Genomic DNA, 19,315 nt, shown 5'->3' with positions numbered 1-19,315 from the left:
CTAACTACTGCTTCCCAATATATTTATTCCTTAATGAAATTTGTCATTAAAAATATATCACTTTTTCAAACCAACAGCTCAATTCATGGAATCAATACTGGAAATAAGAATAATCTTCACAAGGATTTAAAGTCACTTAGTCTTGTACAAAAAGGTGTGCACTATTCAGGAACACACATTTTCAATAACTTGCCAGCAGCCATAAAAAGCTTAACAACCAATGAAATTCAGTTTAAGAGAAGCGTAAGGGATTTATTGGTGGCCAACTCCTTCTACTCCATTGATGAATTTCTTAGTAAAACCAACTGATTTGTATATAAGTACAACATATCTTCTGCACAATTTCAGTGCAGTAATGTGTTCATTGAAAATTTGTGTGTGTGTGTCTGTGTGTGTGTTAGTATAATCTAACTTCTGCACCATTTCAGTGCAGTAATGTGTTCATTGTAAATAAGTATTACAGTAGTTGTATTACCTTATAAATAAATAAATAAAAATTTTATTTTAAATTCAGTGCATTAGTATTTGTAAAATGACTTTTAGTGTTCATTAAAAAATGACGATCATTCCACTTGGGACCTGTGGAATGGTACATTAGCTAATTTGTTTTAGTTGTAAATATTTGTCATGTATTGTTGTTTTTCTGACATGTTCCACTTCCTGGAGGACCTCCTCACTACGGATCAATTGGAATGTAAGTAAATCTAATCTAATGTAATCTACTAACCACCAGAAATGCCTCCACTTTGACAGCAGCTACTCCTTCCATACTGAGAAGTCCCTTCTGTACAGCTTGACCATCTGTGGTTGTTGCATTGTAGTGGGTAGTACCATGGGGCCTTTACAGACGAATTACCATCCCTGCCCTGTGCAGGAACAGATATCCTGTGCCTTGTCTTTCCTGTCACCCTCTTACCTCACATACCTGTTGATGGACCACAAAGGTGCATGCCCCTCATGACTCAGTACCATCCATAACTGGAGCAACTGAATCACATTCTCCACCAGGATTTAGGCTACCTCTTATTGTGCACTGAAATGAGGATTATTGTACCCATCCCCCTACAGTGGTATTCCGCCATCCACTGAACCTACGCAATATCTTTCTCTATCCCTACTCCACCCGTGCTCCTAGCCCTATGCCTCCTGGCTCATATCCATTCAATACACCCAAATGCAAGACCTGTCCCACACATCCTTCCATGACCACCTCCAGTCTGGTTACAGGCATCATCTATCTCATCAAAGACAGGGCTACAGGGGTAAGGCAACCAACAAGCTGTCTGTCCACATAAAGGGCAATACGTGCTTGTCTATTTATGTTGAAAGCTGTTGTCTAATGGAGTTATCTTATTGATAGAGGTTACATTAGCAGATCTGTAGCTTGTCATTCTCTCTGGCTATGAAATTTGCTTATGCTGTAGTCAAACACATCTGAATGAGCCTACCACTGATTAATACAAGCATTCTCAACTGAAATAGTTACACTACAGTAACCACCAATAGTTATTTATTTTATCTTAAAGAAAAGAATCTGCTGATTACAATGAATTGAGTACTTATTAGGATCGTGAAGAATAGTTGCCCCCAAACTGCGAGGCTTGGTGCGCGGAAGTGTCACAACTGTGCTGCTGGAATCACTGTGAAAAGATCACAATGTCAGACCCTTCTTAACACTAATGGATACAAGAGGACAAATAAATTTCATTGACTTTATGATCCCTCATTAGGCTAGTGCCATGCATTGTATGAAAATTAACTTCGAACAGGAACTTAGGATAACTATATCCAGTTTCTAGTATGAAATTTTCACTCTGCAGCGGAGTGTGCGCTGATATGAAACTTCCTGGCAGATTAAAACTGTGTGCCGGACCGAGACTCAACTCGGGACATTTCGCCTTTCGCAGGCAAGTGCTCTACCAACTGAGCTACCCAAGCATGACTCATGCCGTCCCGAGTTCGAGTCTCGGTCCGGCACACAGTTTTAATCTGCCAGGAAGTTTTATATCCAGTTTGTTAATTTGAGAAGTTTTGTAATGAATAAGAAGTTCGTTCATCCCATTAATTATATCAATGATAAATCTGTTCAATTAATTGTTTCTTAATTTAAAATGTTCATTCCATTTGTTTTTATATAAAAACTTTTGAATTAACCAACTGTGTCAGCTCTACATCTCAACTATTTCAGATGAGCACCATGGAAAAACTCCGATGTATTCAGATCCCAATAACCAAAATAGATAGTGACTAATGTAGAGGACAAACTACACATAGCAGAGACCACAATAGAAACAGGCTTCTGGAGACTGCAAAAACTAATAAACTTGTGCTGTACATTTACAAAGCCCTGGAGACTGCAGGTTCATGTGAATTGTTGTAAGATTTAAACATGTTGGCATTTGACAGTTAGTGGACCAGTGTGGTCCCGCCAGCAATACACCATTGGGAGCCTAGAATTGTCAGTTCCCACTGTGTTGCCATTTCTGCTGCACAGAGGATTGTGCCTGTCACCTTTAGTAGAAGATTTATGTAGTTTTACATACCTTATGATGAACAATGAATGTGTTCTAAATTGAGGGAGAGTGGAGTTTCCTTATAGACTGACACTTTATGCATTGAACTGTAGATCTGTTGATTATTTTTGTAGTAAACAGAAATTCTAAAGAAACCATTTGTTAAGAGTTAAAGAGTTACATACTGACAGAATTTAAAAGTAAGGGGGGAGGGGGGGGGGAGGAGCCATTTTCTGAAGCGTATGCATGTCGCACACAATGTGATACACAACTATGGAAAGCTTCATTGCCGACAGAGATACTTTGGTAATCAGTGAAAAAAGGTATTTAAGTGGGACCAGTAGTTTTATAGATATGACATAAGTTTTATGTTGCTTCATGGATGTAGATATTTGACCCATTTCATAAGTTAACATAACTCTGACCTTCATTAAAATGAAGAAAGACTTTTGATATACACACACACATTGTTGAGTACTATACCATATGCCAATTTCAGATTTTTCACGTGATTATTGCAAGAGATGTGGACTTTAAGGTGATTTTCTATTGCTGCGGTGAGCATGGGTCTGCCTGCAGACAGTACTTGTCACAACATTGGGCCATAAATGTTTGAAACAAAGTAATTTAAATCAGGTTATAGTGGCAATGGATCTGTTTATGGATTAGTGTCACACTCAATATAAACTGGCAATGCTCTCCCTCACACTGTTGCTGTCAGCTACAGCAGTTGAACTAGGATTGCTATCTATATTGGTCAACTTTGGAGAGGAAATAAAACAAATTTGGACTATTGGCAGGTCCTGGCTCTTCATTTAACAACATAGCCATATCCAACATAAAGGAATGTTTATGTAGGCCTACATTAGATGATGACATCCTTGCAGTTTCTCAGTGCAGATACCTTTAAATAGTCATGTATACTTTCTGTCACATTATGTAATTTTAGTCAATACAGTAAAAAAATCCTTTGGTTGGATAGGTAGTTGCTACATTTTAAAATTTTACAGATGTAGATCCCACAATTATGGTTTATGCAGTTTTCATGCAGATCGTTCTGTTTTTCATCTGCTTTAGCTGGTAATTTGCTACTGTAAAGCAGGGGTGTCTAACCTGTAACCTGTGGGCCGCATGCTGCCCAAAGCAAGTGTCAGTGTGGCCCAAGAAGTGAGTGTCCATCACACATTCTTATCATTGCCACCTGTGCTATATACATGAACTTCTAGAGTCCCGTTCATATAACCGGCTAATCTGTCAGAAGAGCTGGTCTGTTGTTTTACTGCTGCTGTAAAACCAGAAATTTACAGGTGTATAATGAAATTAATTTTTGGAATGCACGAAGTTACAATCTAACAACCATCTGGAAGAAAAACTGGGTCATTTACCTTTATTAGACAAGTGATACAGGGAAATACCCCTTGCTGCATAGTTATATGTTGTATATATAATCTTTGTTTGGAAGGACGTACATTTGTGAACAGCTATTTTCTCAGATGAACACCTTGAGAATACCCTGAGAAGTGTAACAACTTTGATTGAACCTGATATTGATACTTAACTTTCCCAAATTCAAAGTAAAGTGTCACACTAATTTTATGATTTGCACTTACTTATAATATAAAATGTAAAATCTAATTACTCTCATATTGCTTTTCTGGACTGAAGAATCATAAATTGATACATTCTAAACTACTGAAATGTGTGAACAGGTGATTTTCTTTATTTTTCTTAGCAGTTGTTTTTAATGTTGTGTATATTATGTATGGCCCAAAAATACTCCTCTTCATCCAATATGTTCCAGGTAAGCCAAAAGATTGGGGACACCAGATGTAGAGCTTCTCACAAATGTTAGCTTGTAGCTTCTTGTTTATACGTATGATTCTGGTTTATCTGCAGTAGTGTTCTGTGGCACTGTTCAAAATTACTGAGTGCCCGTAGGTTGTGAAAGAAATCACTATGTAAATGATAATTTTGGGTTTCAGTTAATATTTTGTATACTTGCTTCAGGGAATATGAATTACTGCTTCGAACTTATGATGGAGATGATCCACTAAGTATTTGGTTTGAGTATGTTGAATGGGTAGAGCAGAGCTTTCCAAAAGATGGAAAAGAAGGAAATCTGATGACACTTCTACAGAATTGTTTAACTCGATTTAAGGATTCAACGGAATATTTTCAAGACATCCGGCTTGTTAAGCTTTGGATAAAATATGTGAGTAAAACAAAAGTTGTCAACTTGTTGATAAACAAATGATCAACATGTTATTTAATTATAAGTTGTTGTATTATTTTGACAGGGTCTTTATAGAGAAACACACAACTTGTGTGACATACTTGAAGGATGGTTCCCTGTTAGATAAAGAGTTAGATTTAAGCTGAAGTTTTATTTTAGCTCCATTCTTGGGAAGTTTCATTTTACGTATTTTTAGTTTTTAGGCAAAATAAATACATCTAGTGGGATCAGGGATTATAAATCCTCGTACCCCCACCCCACTCAATTGTGTTACAAAGGCAGGCTAGTAAATTGTATTTGTCTTACCACTGGGTTTGAAAATTAATCAGTCTTGTAAACTACAGTTTTGTCTCCTATTTTTTTTATATTTAAGAGGGCTTATACTTTTCATATTCACAATGGGCATTCAATTCAGAAACATTCATATGATTTAGTTAGCAGATTCCTTCTGGCTGTTCTGATCACTGTTAATGTGGACTGTACATCTCTCTCTGTTTCTCTCTAACTTTCGCTCATTGCATTACTAAGAAACTTTTCTTTGCGTTTACATGCTCCTTCCAGGTGTTTTTGTGTACATTTGAGTCTGGTTTTTTAAATAGGTGGCAAATATTGTTTTCTTTTAGGTAGATTGATAGACAAAAAGGACTTGTCATTGAAATTTAATGTGTGTTATCCCAAACTGATCTGTTGTAAAATGTACAACTTATTGGCCTAGACCAGGTAAAATGTAACATACTTTATTTTAGAGTAGTGTCCCAACTACGTTATAATAATGATGGTTCTCCATATCTGCCGAATTATCATTGCATTCCACCCTCATAGGTAACTTATATCTATAGTGGTTTTAGAGGCATTGCTGTCATTACTTACTTTTACTTTTCCACCTCTGGCAGACTGACAGTCAATGTACTGTTGGTGTCAGTAAGATATTGATCTGAAACATTTTAATCATTGCAGGTAGTTTTGAAATAGCAAGCCTTGGATCACATCTCGTACATCTACATACATAATCCACAAGCCACCGTTCCGCTTGCAAATAGCATGAGAAAAATGACTGTCTTTATGCCTCAGTACGAACCCTACAGCCTGTCGAAAATTACTTTACGACTGACACTTCAGCAGGAGCATGTGTAGGTACAGGGCAGAGCTGCCACGTCCTGCATGGAACATGCATGTAACAGTACATTTCATTCAGTACGTGCAAACTATTCACTTTATGAATATCGGGGTTGCCACAATTTGTGGAAATCAGGGAATTTCAAATGTGTCTGGGAAATCGGGGAAATATCATGGAAATTTGAAAAACACTGGAAAAATCTTTTATCTCAGTAGATGACATGGTTTGTCTATTGAGATGTCATATAGTGTCACTGGCTGGGCGCAGCCAAGTATGTGCACTGTTTCCGTATTGCCTCATTCCTACTGCTTCTCCCCTTCTTACCATTCCCCTCAGCTTGCAGTCAGTGCTGCCACCACTTCTTGCCACTAGCCTAGCAGCTGCCTGTAAGAGGCAGGGAGACTTGAGGAGTGGTTTGTTTGGATCTGATTCTCAGAGACTATTGACGCAGTGGCTGGAGATGGCGGTCATGTGTGCACGAGTTTGTCTGAGTAATCACGTGAAAGTATGTGTGCCCTCATTTCTGACGAATACTGTGACCGAAAATTTAGTTGTGAGAGTGTGATTGTCTTTTCAACGTGTCTGTCTGTGGCTCAGTGATCATCTTCACAGTGAATTGCTACCTATCCTCATTAGTATTGATTCTCAGAGTATTCGTGCAAGTTATCTGTTGCATGGATTGATCACCACGGTCTCATTTCATCAGCATGCTGTCTGAAACTTGTGACTAGCTAGCCACTTGAGTGACTTCAACAACAGGCCAAAAACGCAGGCCGTTTCTGTAGGTATCTCTAACAGATCGGGCCTGCTGATCTGAAGCAAGGCCATTGTGTCCCACTAAAGTGCAGGCTCTGCCCATCGGATCTAGTCTCACTGATCTGCCCGCAGACCGTATCTGTTTGTGTGTGGCTTACTGTGGCGGATTTTCGTCATGGACCCAGGACTGTGGTGCTCTTCGACAAGCCAGAGCCCAGGGGCAATGGATTTCAGGAATTGTGACTGTCTCACCACACATACATCGTGCAGTGGGGTGTTTCATAGATACTCTATTATTTCTAGTACATTTTGGCACTTTGAAAGTAGTCAGTATATTAGAAAGTATGGACGATAAGAAGGAAAAAAAATTGTGGCAGTCTCTGGCTGTTTCCACACTGTGTACTCATAAATTTCTCGAAAGAAAAATCGCACAGTATCTGTAAAATGAAATGATAGTATGGCATTGATGACAGAAGCCAGGTTGCAAGTCTTCATTCAGGTGACGCCGTATTGGCAGAGTTGTGTGTTGGTGATCATGAAATGATGATGAGGACAACACGACACCCAGTCCACTAGTGGAGAAAATCTCTATCACGGCCGGGAATCGAACCCGGGCCTGCTACATGGTAGGCAAACACATCACCACTCAGCTGAGCAGGCAGACACAAAATGCCACTAAATTAATAGACATAAAACAGTGTGTAATAAGTGACAATAATGAACATAGTAGAACCAGCTTTTTGTTGGCAGTCACTTATAGTGCTGGTTTGCACAACTCTTCACCGCCTTATACACTTCTTTCAAGAGGCCTACTTTTGTCTGAGGTTATTTCTGAAGTCAGTGAATGCATTTTAAATCTGTCTTCTGACTCCAAAGAATGCATATATTTGTCACCAGTTTAGTTTTATTGAAATAAAATAACATCAGTGGTGAATTCGACAGTCTGAAGGACCAGGCCCACAAACCAACTGGTTATTATTTTGTGCAAATAACAATTTATTGATAAGTTAAAATTTAACTTAAAATCAAAGAAATACTGCTATTTAAATATTAAGGCCACAGTTTGGAGATAAATGACTAAAAGGTCACTCATTTCGGACTACTGTAGTCAAACGAAGCCACACTTAATACTCATCTTGTGCAAGGTGTCGGCACTGCGTGGATGAAAAAGATGCCTTGAGATGGTTATTTTTAAACAAACAGTTGGATGGCGTATCTGGCAGATCGGTCCAGGGTTAAGCAGATGGACCAGGCTTTTAGCTGTGTCATCTCTCCAACCCGGCTTGAGAATGTGACCAGAATTGAACCAGGTTCCATCAAGCCACACCACTTCGTCGATATTTATGCTACGGATGTCCCTTTAAAATTGACATCACCATGCATCCTTCCTGTCCGTCAACAGCTCCTGGCTGCAGAAACGTCCCTAGTGAAAGCCAAAGTTGTGGAAATTGTGGACAGGGAGGAGCGACTACCTTGAAAGTCCTGATTCTTTAAGTGTGAGCAGTATCTTCCTGAATGTCGGATTTTCCTTCCTGTGATAATACTCATAAACATGACAACGAATTGCATTGTCTGCAAATGAATAGATACTGGTAACCTGGTTATCCATTCCAAATTTTTTCCCAGGAGTGTTTGGCTTCAGTGGTTCGTCAGCTTTCTTTTCTTTGTTGAACATTTACTTTCCAATCATTGCAACAATGTTTGTTTGTATTCAAAGCTGTAGCAGTTCTGTTGATCACATTGGTAACTGTGAGCAGCTAACCACCATTAAGGTTTTCATTTTCAAGATAGGCACTTAGTGGACAAACCATTTCTCTTGATTGACCTAGTACAGCAATCCACTGGCCAAGAGGAGGACGTTGAACTATTCCACTTATAACTTTCGACAAACTTCCCGCTGACATCACATAATGGAAACAAGCAGTAAGAGTAACTCTTGCAACTGTAAAAATGAACCCACAGAAAGTCACAGAGCACAACGATCACACAGGACAGCAAGCTGGCTGCTGCAAGCAGGAAGTGTTAGGGTGTGGGGTTAGGGTTTGGCAACTTCGGGGATTTACTGCAGCTGTAGGTAGTGTGGTGTTGGCAGAAAGTGGCCCAGGGCTGCTTTGTGGGCTTCCCCCACACCATATTCGTCCTGGGTGTTAATCCTAAAGGAGTTTTGGACAGATCATGTCGTCTTGTATCTTATCTTTGTGGTCTTCATGTGACATGTATGTTGGCAGCAGTAGAATTGTTTTGCAGTAAGTTCCAAAAGCTGGTTCTCAGTAGTATTCCTCACAAAATTCTGTCCAGGGATTCCCATTTGAGTTCCCAAAGCATTCTACAATACTTGCATGTTGTTCGAACATATCGGTAACAAATCTCGCAGCTTGCCTATGAATTGCTTGGATATCTTCCTTTAATCCGATCTGGTATGTACCCCAAACACTTGGCCAGCCGCGGTGGTCTCGCGGTTCTAGGCGCTCAGTCCGGAGCCGCGCGACTGCTACGGTCGCAGGTTCGAATCCTGCCTCGGGCATGGATGTGTGTGATGTCCTTAGGTTAGTTAGGTTTAAGTAGTTCTAAGTTCTAAGGGACTGATGACCACAGATGTTAAGTCCCATAGTGCTCAGAGCCATTTGAACCCAAACACTTGAGGCATATTCAAGAATGGGTCGTACTAGAGTCCTTTATTTGGTCTCCTTAACATGTGAACCACCCTATCCTAAAATTTCCCAATAAACCAAAGTTGACCATTTTTCTTCCATACCACAATCCTAATACGCTCGTTGCATTTTGTACCACTTCGTAGTGTTACACTCAGATATTTAAGTAATGTGACTGTGTCAAGCAAGACAGTATTAATTCTGTATTTGGCGATTACAGGTTTGATTTTCCTACTCGTTGCCAGTTACTTTAATTTTTCTGCCTTTAGAACCAGATGGCATTCATCACACCAATTAGAAATTTTGCAAAGTCATTCTGTATCTCCCTGCAGTCACTCAACTTTACCACCTTCCCACAAGCCACAGCATCATAAACAAATAACCACAGATTGTTACCCACCCTGTCTGCCAGATCATTTATATTCATAGAAAATAACAGTGGTCCTATCACACTTCTCTGGTGCACTCCTGATGAAACCCTTCACCATTATGAACACTTGCCATTGAGGATAACCGAGCAGGATGGTGCAATGGTTAGCACACTGAACTTGGATTCGAGAGGATGATGGTTGAGACCTGCATCCAGTCATCGTGATTTAGGTTTCCTTACATTGCTCAAGGCAAATGCCAATCTAGTTCCTTCAAAAGGGCACAGCTGCTTTCCTTCCCCATCCTTCCGTAATCGGAGCTTGTGCTCAGTCTGCAATGACCTCATTGTCAACAGGACATCAAACGCTGGTCTCCTCCTCCAGCCATCGAAGACAGCTTACTGGGTTCCATTACTCAAGAAATCTTCATGACTCTCACATATCTGCGTACCTGTTCCATTTGCTTGCATCTTCGTTAAGTCTGCAGTGGGATCTCATGTCAAATGCTTTTCAGAAATCTAGAATTTGGAATCTGCCTGTTGCCCTTCATCCATAGTTCTCAGTGTACCGTGAGAAAGGGGCAAACCAAGTTTCGCACTAATGTAGCTTTGTAAAACTGAGCTGATTCATGAACATAAGATTTTTGGTTTCTGGGAAGTATATTATATTCAAAATACAAATGTTCTAGAGGTCAGCAGCAAATTGATGTTACAGATGTATTGTGAATTACTTTATACTGCTAACTATGACTGAAGTGTAACAGGTAGATTACATATTTGTAGATTTGTGAAAAGCATTTGACATGGTACCTCACTGTAGACTGTTAACGAAGAATGAACATATGAATAGGTTCCCAGATGTGCGTCTCAAAGACTTCTTGAGTAATAGAATCCAGTATGTTGTCCTTGATGGCGAGTGTTCATGAGCCAATGGTATCAGTAGGAGGCTACCAGGGATGTGTTATAGGACTGCTATTATTTTCTATATACATAAACAACCTGACAGGCAGGCTGGGTAGCAATCAGCCGTTATTTGCTTATGATGCTGTGGTGCACAGGGAGGTGTCAAAGTTGAGAGTCTGTAGGAGGCTACAAGATATCTAGTTGACGTAATGAATGGCAGCTGACTCTAAAGGTAGAAAAATTTAAGTTAATATGGATGAGTGGGAAAACCAGACCTGTAGTGTACAGTATTAGCAGTCTCCACCTTAACAGCCACATCACTTAAATATCTGGACATAATGTTGCAATGCAATATGAAATGGAATGAGCATATGAGGATTGTGACAGGGAAGGCGAGTGGTCGACGTTGGTTTGTCGGAAGAATTTTAGGAAAGTGTGGTTCATCTATAAAGGAGACAGCATATAGGATGCTAGTGCAATCTATTCTTGAGTACTGATAAAGTGTTTGGGATCTACACCAGGTCGGATTAAAGGAAGTCATTGAAGTAATTCAGAGGTGGGCTGCTAGAATTGTGACCGGTAGGTTTGAACAACATGCAAATGTTACGGAAGTGCTTTGGGTGCTCAAACGAAATACCTGGAGGGAAGGTGATGTTCTTCTTGGGGAATACTATCTACAAAATTTAGAGAATTGGTATCCGAAGATGACTACAGTATGATCCTACTGCCTCAGGCTTACATTTTGCGTAACGACCACAAAAACAAGATATGAGAAATTAGGGCTCATATGGAGGCATATAGATAATGGTTCTGCCCTCACTCTATCCGCGAGTGGGACAGGAAAGGATACAACTAGTTAGCAGTGGTAGAGGGTACCCTCCTCCACGCACCATATGCAGAGTATGTATGTAGTTGTGTATGTAGAACATAGCTTCTACTAAAAGTTAAAAAGGTATTCCCAAATAGTACTCAACTGATTTGGAATGAAATTCTGGGAAATATTTTGACTATACTGAATTGTGCATTTCCATCTAGAGTTTCAGGCTGTTTAACTGGCAACTACAGTATGTGAGCTAAAGTATCCGGACACCTGGCTGAAAATGACTTAAAAGTTCGTGGCGCCCTCCATCGGTAATGCTGGAATTAAATATGGTGTTGGCCCACCTTTAGCCTTGATGACAACTTGCACTCTTGCAGGTATACGTTCAATCAGGTGCTGGAAGGTTTCTTGGGTTTCTTGGGAATGGGAGCCCATTCTTCATGGATTGCCGCACTGAGGAGAGGTATTGATGTCGGTTGGTGAGGCCTGGCATGAAGTCGGTGTTCCAAAACATCCCAAAGGCGTTGTATAGGAATCAGGTCAAGACTCTGTGCAGGCTAGTCCATTACAGGGATGTTATTGTCGTGTAACCACTCCACCATAGGCCGTGCATTATGAACAGATGCTTGATCATGTTGAAAGATGCAATCGCCATCCCCGAATTGCTCTTCAACAGTGGGAAGCAAGAAGGTGGTTAAAACATCAATGTAGGCCCGTGCTGTGATAGTGACACACAAAAGAACAAGGGCTGCAAGCCCCCTCCATGAAAAACATGACCACATCATACCACCACCGCCTGTTGGTACTACACACACTGGCAGGTGAAGTTTTTGCATTCGCTATACCCACACCCTGCCATCGGGTCGCCACATTGTGTACCGTGATTTGTCGCTCCACACCATGTTTTTCCACCGATCAGTCGTCCAATGTTTACGCTCCTTACACTATGCGAGGCGTCGTTTAGCATTTACCGGTGTGCCGTAAGGAATATGAGAGCTGCTCGATCATGAAATCCAAGTTTTCTCACATCCTGCCTAACTGTCGTACTACTTGCAGTGAATCCTAATGCAGTTTGGAATTCCTGTGATGGTCTGGATGGATGTCTGCCTATTACACATTATGACTCTCAACTGTCAGCAGTCTCTGTCGGTCAACAGACGAGGTCGGCCTGTACGCTTTTGTGTTGTATGTGACCCTTAACGTTGTGACTTTACTATCACATCAGAAACAGTGGACCCAGGGATGTTGAGAATTTTTGTAAGTTACTGGTATTACTGTTATGGGTAATTTATTTTGTTGCAAATCAACGGTTGTAATTCACAGTTTCTGCCAAAGAGTAGATAACCCCCATATATCAGCGTGTATTGATGCAAATAAATGAACATTTTTGACAATTTCTGGAAGTTAAGATTGTCCTGTGCTTATTGTAATTCGTAGTAAAACGGTGTTTGTGATTTTGTAACTGTAGCAGATGTTGTAACTAACATAAGGTGTTACATTTAGTTTTCCCATCATGGATGGTGTATATTATCTATATTTATTGTAAATTAACCCTGTTTTTTAATTTCTTAATGACTAGAATTAACCTCAAGAAGTTTTAGGGAATACTGATTTTCACCATTTTTCTGTTTGGTTAGAAATATTGATTTGTGTATGTGCTTCAGTTCTTATAGGGAAATAGTAATTTCTTTTTAGTTCAACAGATTAAAAGATAGTTAGCAGGCTTAGTTATTTGTTCACTGTCCTGTAATACTTTGCGCCAGCCATAATGCAGCCCCACTGTGAATGCTGTCCTCAAACACAGGAAATGTTGATTGACATTCTTAAGCAGCTGGAAATCGCCCTGCCTACTGTCCAACAATTAACTACTACACATTGGTTTGTTGAAAGAGCCCCACAGAGGCATGTACCTGTAATACCAGTATTGAAGATCCCACAAGTACTATCCTCCTCTGTGGATCCTGTCTCCTTTGCAGGAAGTACACTTTGTGTCATTACTTGTCCACTTGACTGCAAGTGGCATGTCAATGGTAGTTCTAGGTATACCGTACATAGTAGACGGGAATGAGCGAGGACTGGAGGTGTTATATACCAGTCCCCCTTATCAGTAAGTCTGAGGTGCTGTCTTTCACTGAAACATCACGAAGTGCCCTCAGTGTGAATGCTTGTGGTCCTCATTTAAGTGTTGAAGAGGCTATTCCGGCAGCCATTACAAGAACAGGGTGCAACCAACTGCAGATTGTGGCACACGTTTGAACAAACAGTGCCTGTCATATGGACTTGGATGTCGTACTTGGGTCACTCCAGTAACTTGCAGAGGAGGTTGAGAATACCAGCATTGTACACAGTTTCAATGAAGCTCAGAATTTGCAGCCTTTTCCACAGAACTGGCCATGGCCACATGGTTATTAGTTGAGTGGAAGGACTGAAGAAAAGACTTTGAAGGTTCTGTGACAAGAAGGCTATGACTTCCTGGACTTGAACCATAGGTTTGAGAACAGTAGGGTCTCTCTAAATAGGTGTGCACTACACATCAGAGGCTGCTAACTAGGCATCCTGTACAGGGTAGACAGAAATGAGGGATGATTCAAAGTGGTGTTCCAATCCCCCTTACCAATAAATTCGAGGTGCTGGCTGTCATTGAGACAACACTGAGTGCACTCAGTGTGGAGTGCACACAAGGGTTTTTCTAGATTAGGCCACTCTACATCCAGTCCAGATAACAACAGCTGTAGGAGACCCAGAAGTATAATTGTAAGATTCCAAACAATGCGAGAGTATTAAAATCCTAGTAGGTAAATGGCAAAGCATTCACAACAAAATGCCAGAGTTCGAAGGACTCTTGAAAAGTAGTGATGCCCACATAATACTAAGTACAGAAAGCTGGCTGAAACCTGAAATTGGTAGTGGTGAGATTTTGGGGAAAAATAAGTGTTTATCAAAAGGATAAGCTAATGGGAAATGGAGGTGGTGTATTTGTCTCAGTAGACAAGATACTCAACTCCACTGAGATAGAAATTGCAGCTGCATACGAGACTGTTTGAAGACTCACCATCAGGAGTGGGCATAGAATTGTAATTGGATCCTTCTATCATCCACCAGACATCACCTCGTGATGTAACTGAAAGCCTTAGAGCAAACCTCAGTTTGCTTTTACGTAAGTTCCCCAATCATGCTGTAACTGGTGGATACTTTAATCATCCACCATTCAATTTGGATAATTATGGTTTAGTTAGTGGCTTGCATGACAAGATATTGTGTGAAACATTCGTAAATGCCTTCTCTGAAAACTGCCTAGAACATATAGTTCCGAACCCTACTCAAGACGTAAATGCATTAGATCTAGTGACAACAAATAGACCTGACTTCAAGAATGTCCACATCAAAACTGGTATCAGTGACATGATGCAGTTGTAGCATCAGTAATTACCAAAACACGAAGTACAAGTGAAACATGTAGAAAGAAATGTATGTTCAGTGAAATCGTTAAAAACAATAGTTTCATAGCACAGTGATGAACTTGAAACTTTGAGCACAGGGCAGGATTATGTAGAGGAGCCATAGTTAAAGTTCGAAGGGCACTGGATAGTGGTGTATCCAGTTGAACAGTTCATAATGGGAGGGACCCTCTATGGTCTACAGTCACTGTAAAGAAACTTCTAAAGAAACAGCGGCTAATGCATGATTGGTTTTTAAACAGAGTAGGACTATAGATTGAGAGATACTGAATGAAACATGTTCGGCTGTCTCGATAGCACTGTACGAAGCCTTCAGTGACTACCATAGCAGAATATTTTCACATGATCTTCCACAAAGTCCAAAAAATTCTGGTTGTATATAAAGACTGTTAGAGACACCAATGTTAGTGTTCAGTCACTTGCAAATGAGACAGGAACTGAAATTGAGGAGTTGGTATCACTTATCAGTATCACCCCATAGGTGTGCGTTGGCAACAGAATTGCAAGTTTCCGTCTGATGCCAACAGCAGTCATGCGGGACCTGGCAGACCCAATGGTGTGTACCTGCTGAGCGGCTCAGTACCAGGAATGTCCTCTGCCGGCACAATATAGGATGACCAGCAGCAACCAGACATCCCACTTGCATTTGAAGCTCTTCGGTACACCACCCTTATGCTTAGTACAGCAAGCCTGTTGCGTGTTTGACATTGTGATAGCTGGTCTCTAATTTTTACTGCATCATTTGTAATGACTCTTTGTACACCTGCAGAAATAAAAGTTAAGGAAATCTTCTGTTTACTGTGTTAACTTATTCACTGATCATTTCTGCTCTTGTCCAGCTTTCCTATAATAATTTCTACACCATGCTGTAAACTGTATCCTCACCATTGTGTACAAAATCATACACAACAGAGGGTAACAGAGCAAAAGCTGAAATGGTTAACTCTGTTTTCAAATGTTCCTTTACAAAGGAAAACCCAAACCCAGGATAATTGCTCCAGTTTAATTTTCGTACCACTGAAAAGATAAGTGAAATTAGTTTCGGTAGGATTGAGAAACAGCTGAAATTGTTAAAGTTGAAAATAGCTCCTGGGCCCAATGGAATCCCTATCTGATACTATACAGAATTTGCAGCAGAGTTAGCTCTCTTCTAACTGTAATTGATCATAGATTCCTCAAACAAAATACTGTGACCAGTAGCTGGAAGAAAGCATGTGTTGCATCTCTCTACAAAAAGCATAGCAGAAGTGATCCACAACTACTGTGCAATAACCTTGACATTCATTTGTTGTAGAGTCTTGGATCATATTCTGAGCTCAAACATAATGAGGTATCGTGAACAGAATGACCTTCCCCAAGCCAACCAGGATGGATTCCAAAAACGTCGATCATGAAAAACCCAACTCTCACTTTTCTCACATGACATTTTGAAAGCTTTGGATCAAGGCAGTCAGCTAGACACAGTATTTCTTGATTTCCGAAAAGCATTTGGCTTGGTACCACATCTGTGCTTAATGTCAAAAGCGCAGTCATGTGTTGTGTCAAGTGAACTTTGTGACTGGATAGAGGACTGTTTTGGTAGGGAGGACACAGCAAGTTATCTTGGATGGAGAGTCATTGTCAATCATAGAAGTTTGATATGCACAGGGGAAGTGTGTACATGTTGTATGTTTTGCGCTACCTGTTGTACATTTATGACCTTGTGGTCAGTATTAATAGTAACCTCAGACTTTTTTTGTGATTATGCAGTTACTTACAACGAAGTAGTGTCTGAAAGAAGCTGCATAAATATTCAGTCAGCTCTTGAAAAGATTTCAAAGTGTTGCAAAATATTGGCAACTTGCTTAAAATGTTCAGAAATGTAAAATTGTGCACTTCACAAAACGAAAAAAAAACCTGGTATCCAATGAATACAGTATCAGTGAGACACAGTTGGAATTGGCCAACTTTTACAAATACCAGAGTGTAACACTTTACCAGAGTGTAACACTTTGTAGGGATATAAAAGTAAATGATCAGACATGCTCAGTCATTAGTAAAGCAGCTGGTTGACTTCAGTTTATTGGTAGAGTACTGAGGATAAGCAGTAGGTCTGCAAAGGAGATTGCTTACAGATCACTCGGGCAGCCCGTTTTACAATCGTGCTCTAATGTGCAGGACTAATACCAAATAGGATTAACAGGGAATACTGAATATATACAGAGAAGGGCAGCACGAGTGGTCACTGGTTTGTTTGATCCATGGGAATGCATCACAGAGATGCTGAAGAAACTGAACTGGCGGCCTCTTGAAGATAGATGTAAACAATCCCAAGAAGGCCTAGTTACAAAGTTTCATGAACTGGCTTTAATTGACAACTCTAGGAGTATACTATAGCCACCTACGTATCACTCACATAGGAGTGGTTTGCAGAGCATAGATGTAGATGTAGAAACTGGAAACCTTTGGTCAAACAGAACATTTACTTCTGCAGCTGCTCACAAACTTTGAGATCCTACAACACTGTAGTGAAGTAACAACAATAACTCCATTATTGAACATCAGTGAGCTGTGTCAGTGACAGTTTTTTGAACCAAGCACACTCTTGCCAGATACACCATGTTAGCAGTAAACATCTATTTGGCAGAGGTCATCTGTATATAATGTTACTTTGACAAAATGACTTAGTGAGAACAGCACGAGTTTACAGTTGTGGACCGAGGAAATCCTAATTCTCGTAGGCTGAAGATACGAACACGAGGGGAAGGAGAAAACTGTGTACCTCTGTTAATTTTTAAACCAATTTCTCTCTCTCTCTCTCTCTCTCATACTCTGTGTAGTTATAAAAACAATTTGATTACTTGCACTGGTTGTAACATAGTGGTCAGCAGAAGGAAGCAGGTGCTTCCAGATGCAAATGATAGCAGAGATCACAAAGTGAGTGAATAACCAATACAAGTGTAGAACCTAGCAAATACGTATTAAGTGTATACAGTAATTCAGAGAGCAATGTAAATCAAGCAAGGTCAAAAGGTCAATTACACAAAACTAAGGCTTCAGTGACCAGTAAGAAACAGGCTAGCAATAACAGGGCTGTGCTGTTTGGGCGTGTACTCTCATCAGAGGGCAGTGCATGGATATGCTTGCCTCAGCTGCTGCACCTTTTGTGGGTGCAAGCCGTGATCATCACCTGGAACCCAAGTATCTATGACATGTTCTTCCTACCAAGTGGTGGCAGAACCCATGCATAAGACTGTTGTGACTGGCAAGCTTTCAGAGCCAGTGGCTCCTTCTTCAGGCAGAGGAATTGAGGGGAAGGAAGAAGTGTGAGGGAAAAGGACTGGAGAGGTCTAGGTAAAGGGGTAGATTTTGGGAAAGTCACCCAGAACTGCAGGTCCCCTTAACCACTCTGCCTGAAGGAGGAGCCACTGGCTCCAAAAGCAAGCCAATCACAACAGACTTTTACATGGGTGTTCTGCTGCCACTTGGTGAGCAGATTTTTTATCCATCCAATTAAATAATTTTATCAATAATTGACTGTTTTCATTATGTTTTCCCTATTGATACTCCAGCTATTCGGGGAATCTTGATCACCCGATTTAATCGACAGGTAGGGCCAAAAATGACCCAATGTGTGCTGACATCACAAGGGGAGGGGGGGGGGGGGAGCTGCAGGAATTCTGCCAAAGGCTCCTTAAGTAGACCCCCATTGTGATCAGCTGTGTTAGTAGCAGTGCTGTCTGTGGGATTCTTGGCCAATTGACAAAGTCCAGGACACAGCTTGGCCCAGCCTGCAGGTAAGTGGGCACGGGATGTGATGGCAATAGGTCCGGTCCAATGACTCTGTCTCCATGGGAACAACAGGCCAACAGTGTTCAACCTCCGTCAAGGGTTTGGGGAGGGGTCTATCAGTGGCAGGGGTAGGAGAGCTGGAAGCCACATAGGAGGAGGAAGGGGTTCTACCTCGTTTGGCTCCCATCACTGATCGCTGTTTACGTGAGGGCAGAGGTTGTAATGATGTGAGGTAGGCTGGTGGGCTAGCATGTTCCTGGATGGGTTGTGGGTGAGATGCCGAGTCGGCAGTGGAGATGATTTGGGGGAGAGGCCTAAGTCATGTTATGGATGGAGGTGACTCTGGTGCTGGAATGGCTGCTCCTGGCTGGCCTCATTCTCAAATATTACCCGCTCCCCCCTGCTGCCGATGACAGTGCCTTGGGTCCACCCAGAAATACGAGCTCAGGTGTGGGAGCCTACATGGTAAAATGTTTGTGCCCATGGGCGTTGGGCTTTCTGAGTCAGGCACAGCAGGTTGCATAAGGCATGGTGTCTACTCCCGTGTAAAATTTTGGCTGGGCTACATCCGTTTGTGGGGATGGACCGGTAGGTGGCGAGGAAGCTGGTGAGTGTTTCCCCAGAGTTGGCTGTTGTCAATAGTTTGTGCATCTGCATTTGCTGACCATCAGTTCAGTTACCTAATTGGACACAAGATGGAAGGGGACAGTGGTTAGATGCAAAATG

At 41.1% G+C, this 19,315-nt stretch overlaps 1 protein-coding gene across 2 annotated transcripts in view; it reads left to right on the top strand.

Moving 5' to 3' along the window:
• Positions 1 to 19,315, top strand: part of LOC126262810 (uncharacterized) — a 162,113-nt gene that overhangs the window by 44,441 nt on the left and 98,357 nt on the right. For both annotated transcript variants that reach the window (XM_049959654.1, XM_049959652.1), the window contains exon 2: positions 4,521 to 4,725. In XM_049959654.1, the coding sequence (XP_049815611.1) occupies positions 4,521 to 4,725 (205 nt within the window). The remainder of the gene's footprint in view (positions 1 to 4,520; positions 4,726 to 19,315) is intronic.

Source organism: Schistocerca nitens, chromosome 6 (genome assembly GCF_023898315.1).
Source record: "Schistocerca nitens isolate TAMUIC-IGC-003100 chromosome 6, iqSchNite1.1, whole genome shotgun sequence".
NCBI lineage: Eukaryota > Metazoa > Arthropoda > Insecta > Orthoptera > Acrididae > Schistocerca > Schistocerca nitens.
This window is presented reverse-complemented; position numbering and strand designations above follow the sequence as displayed.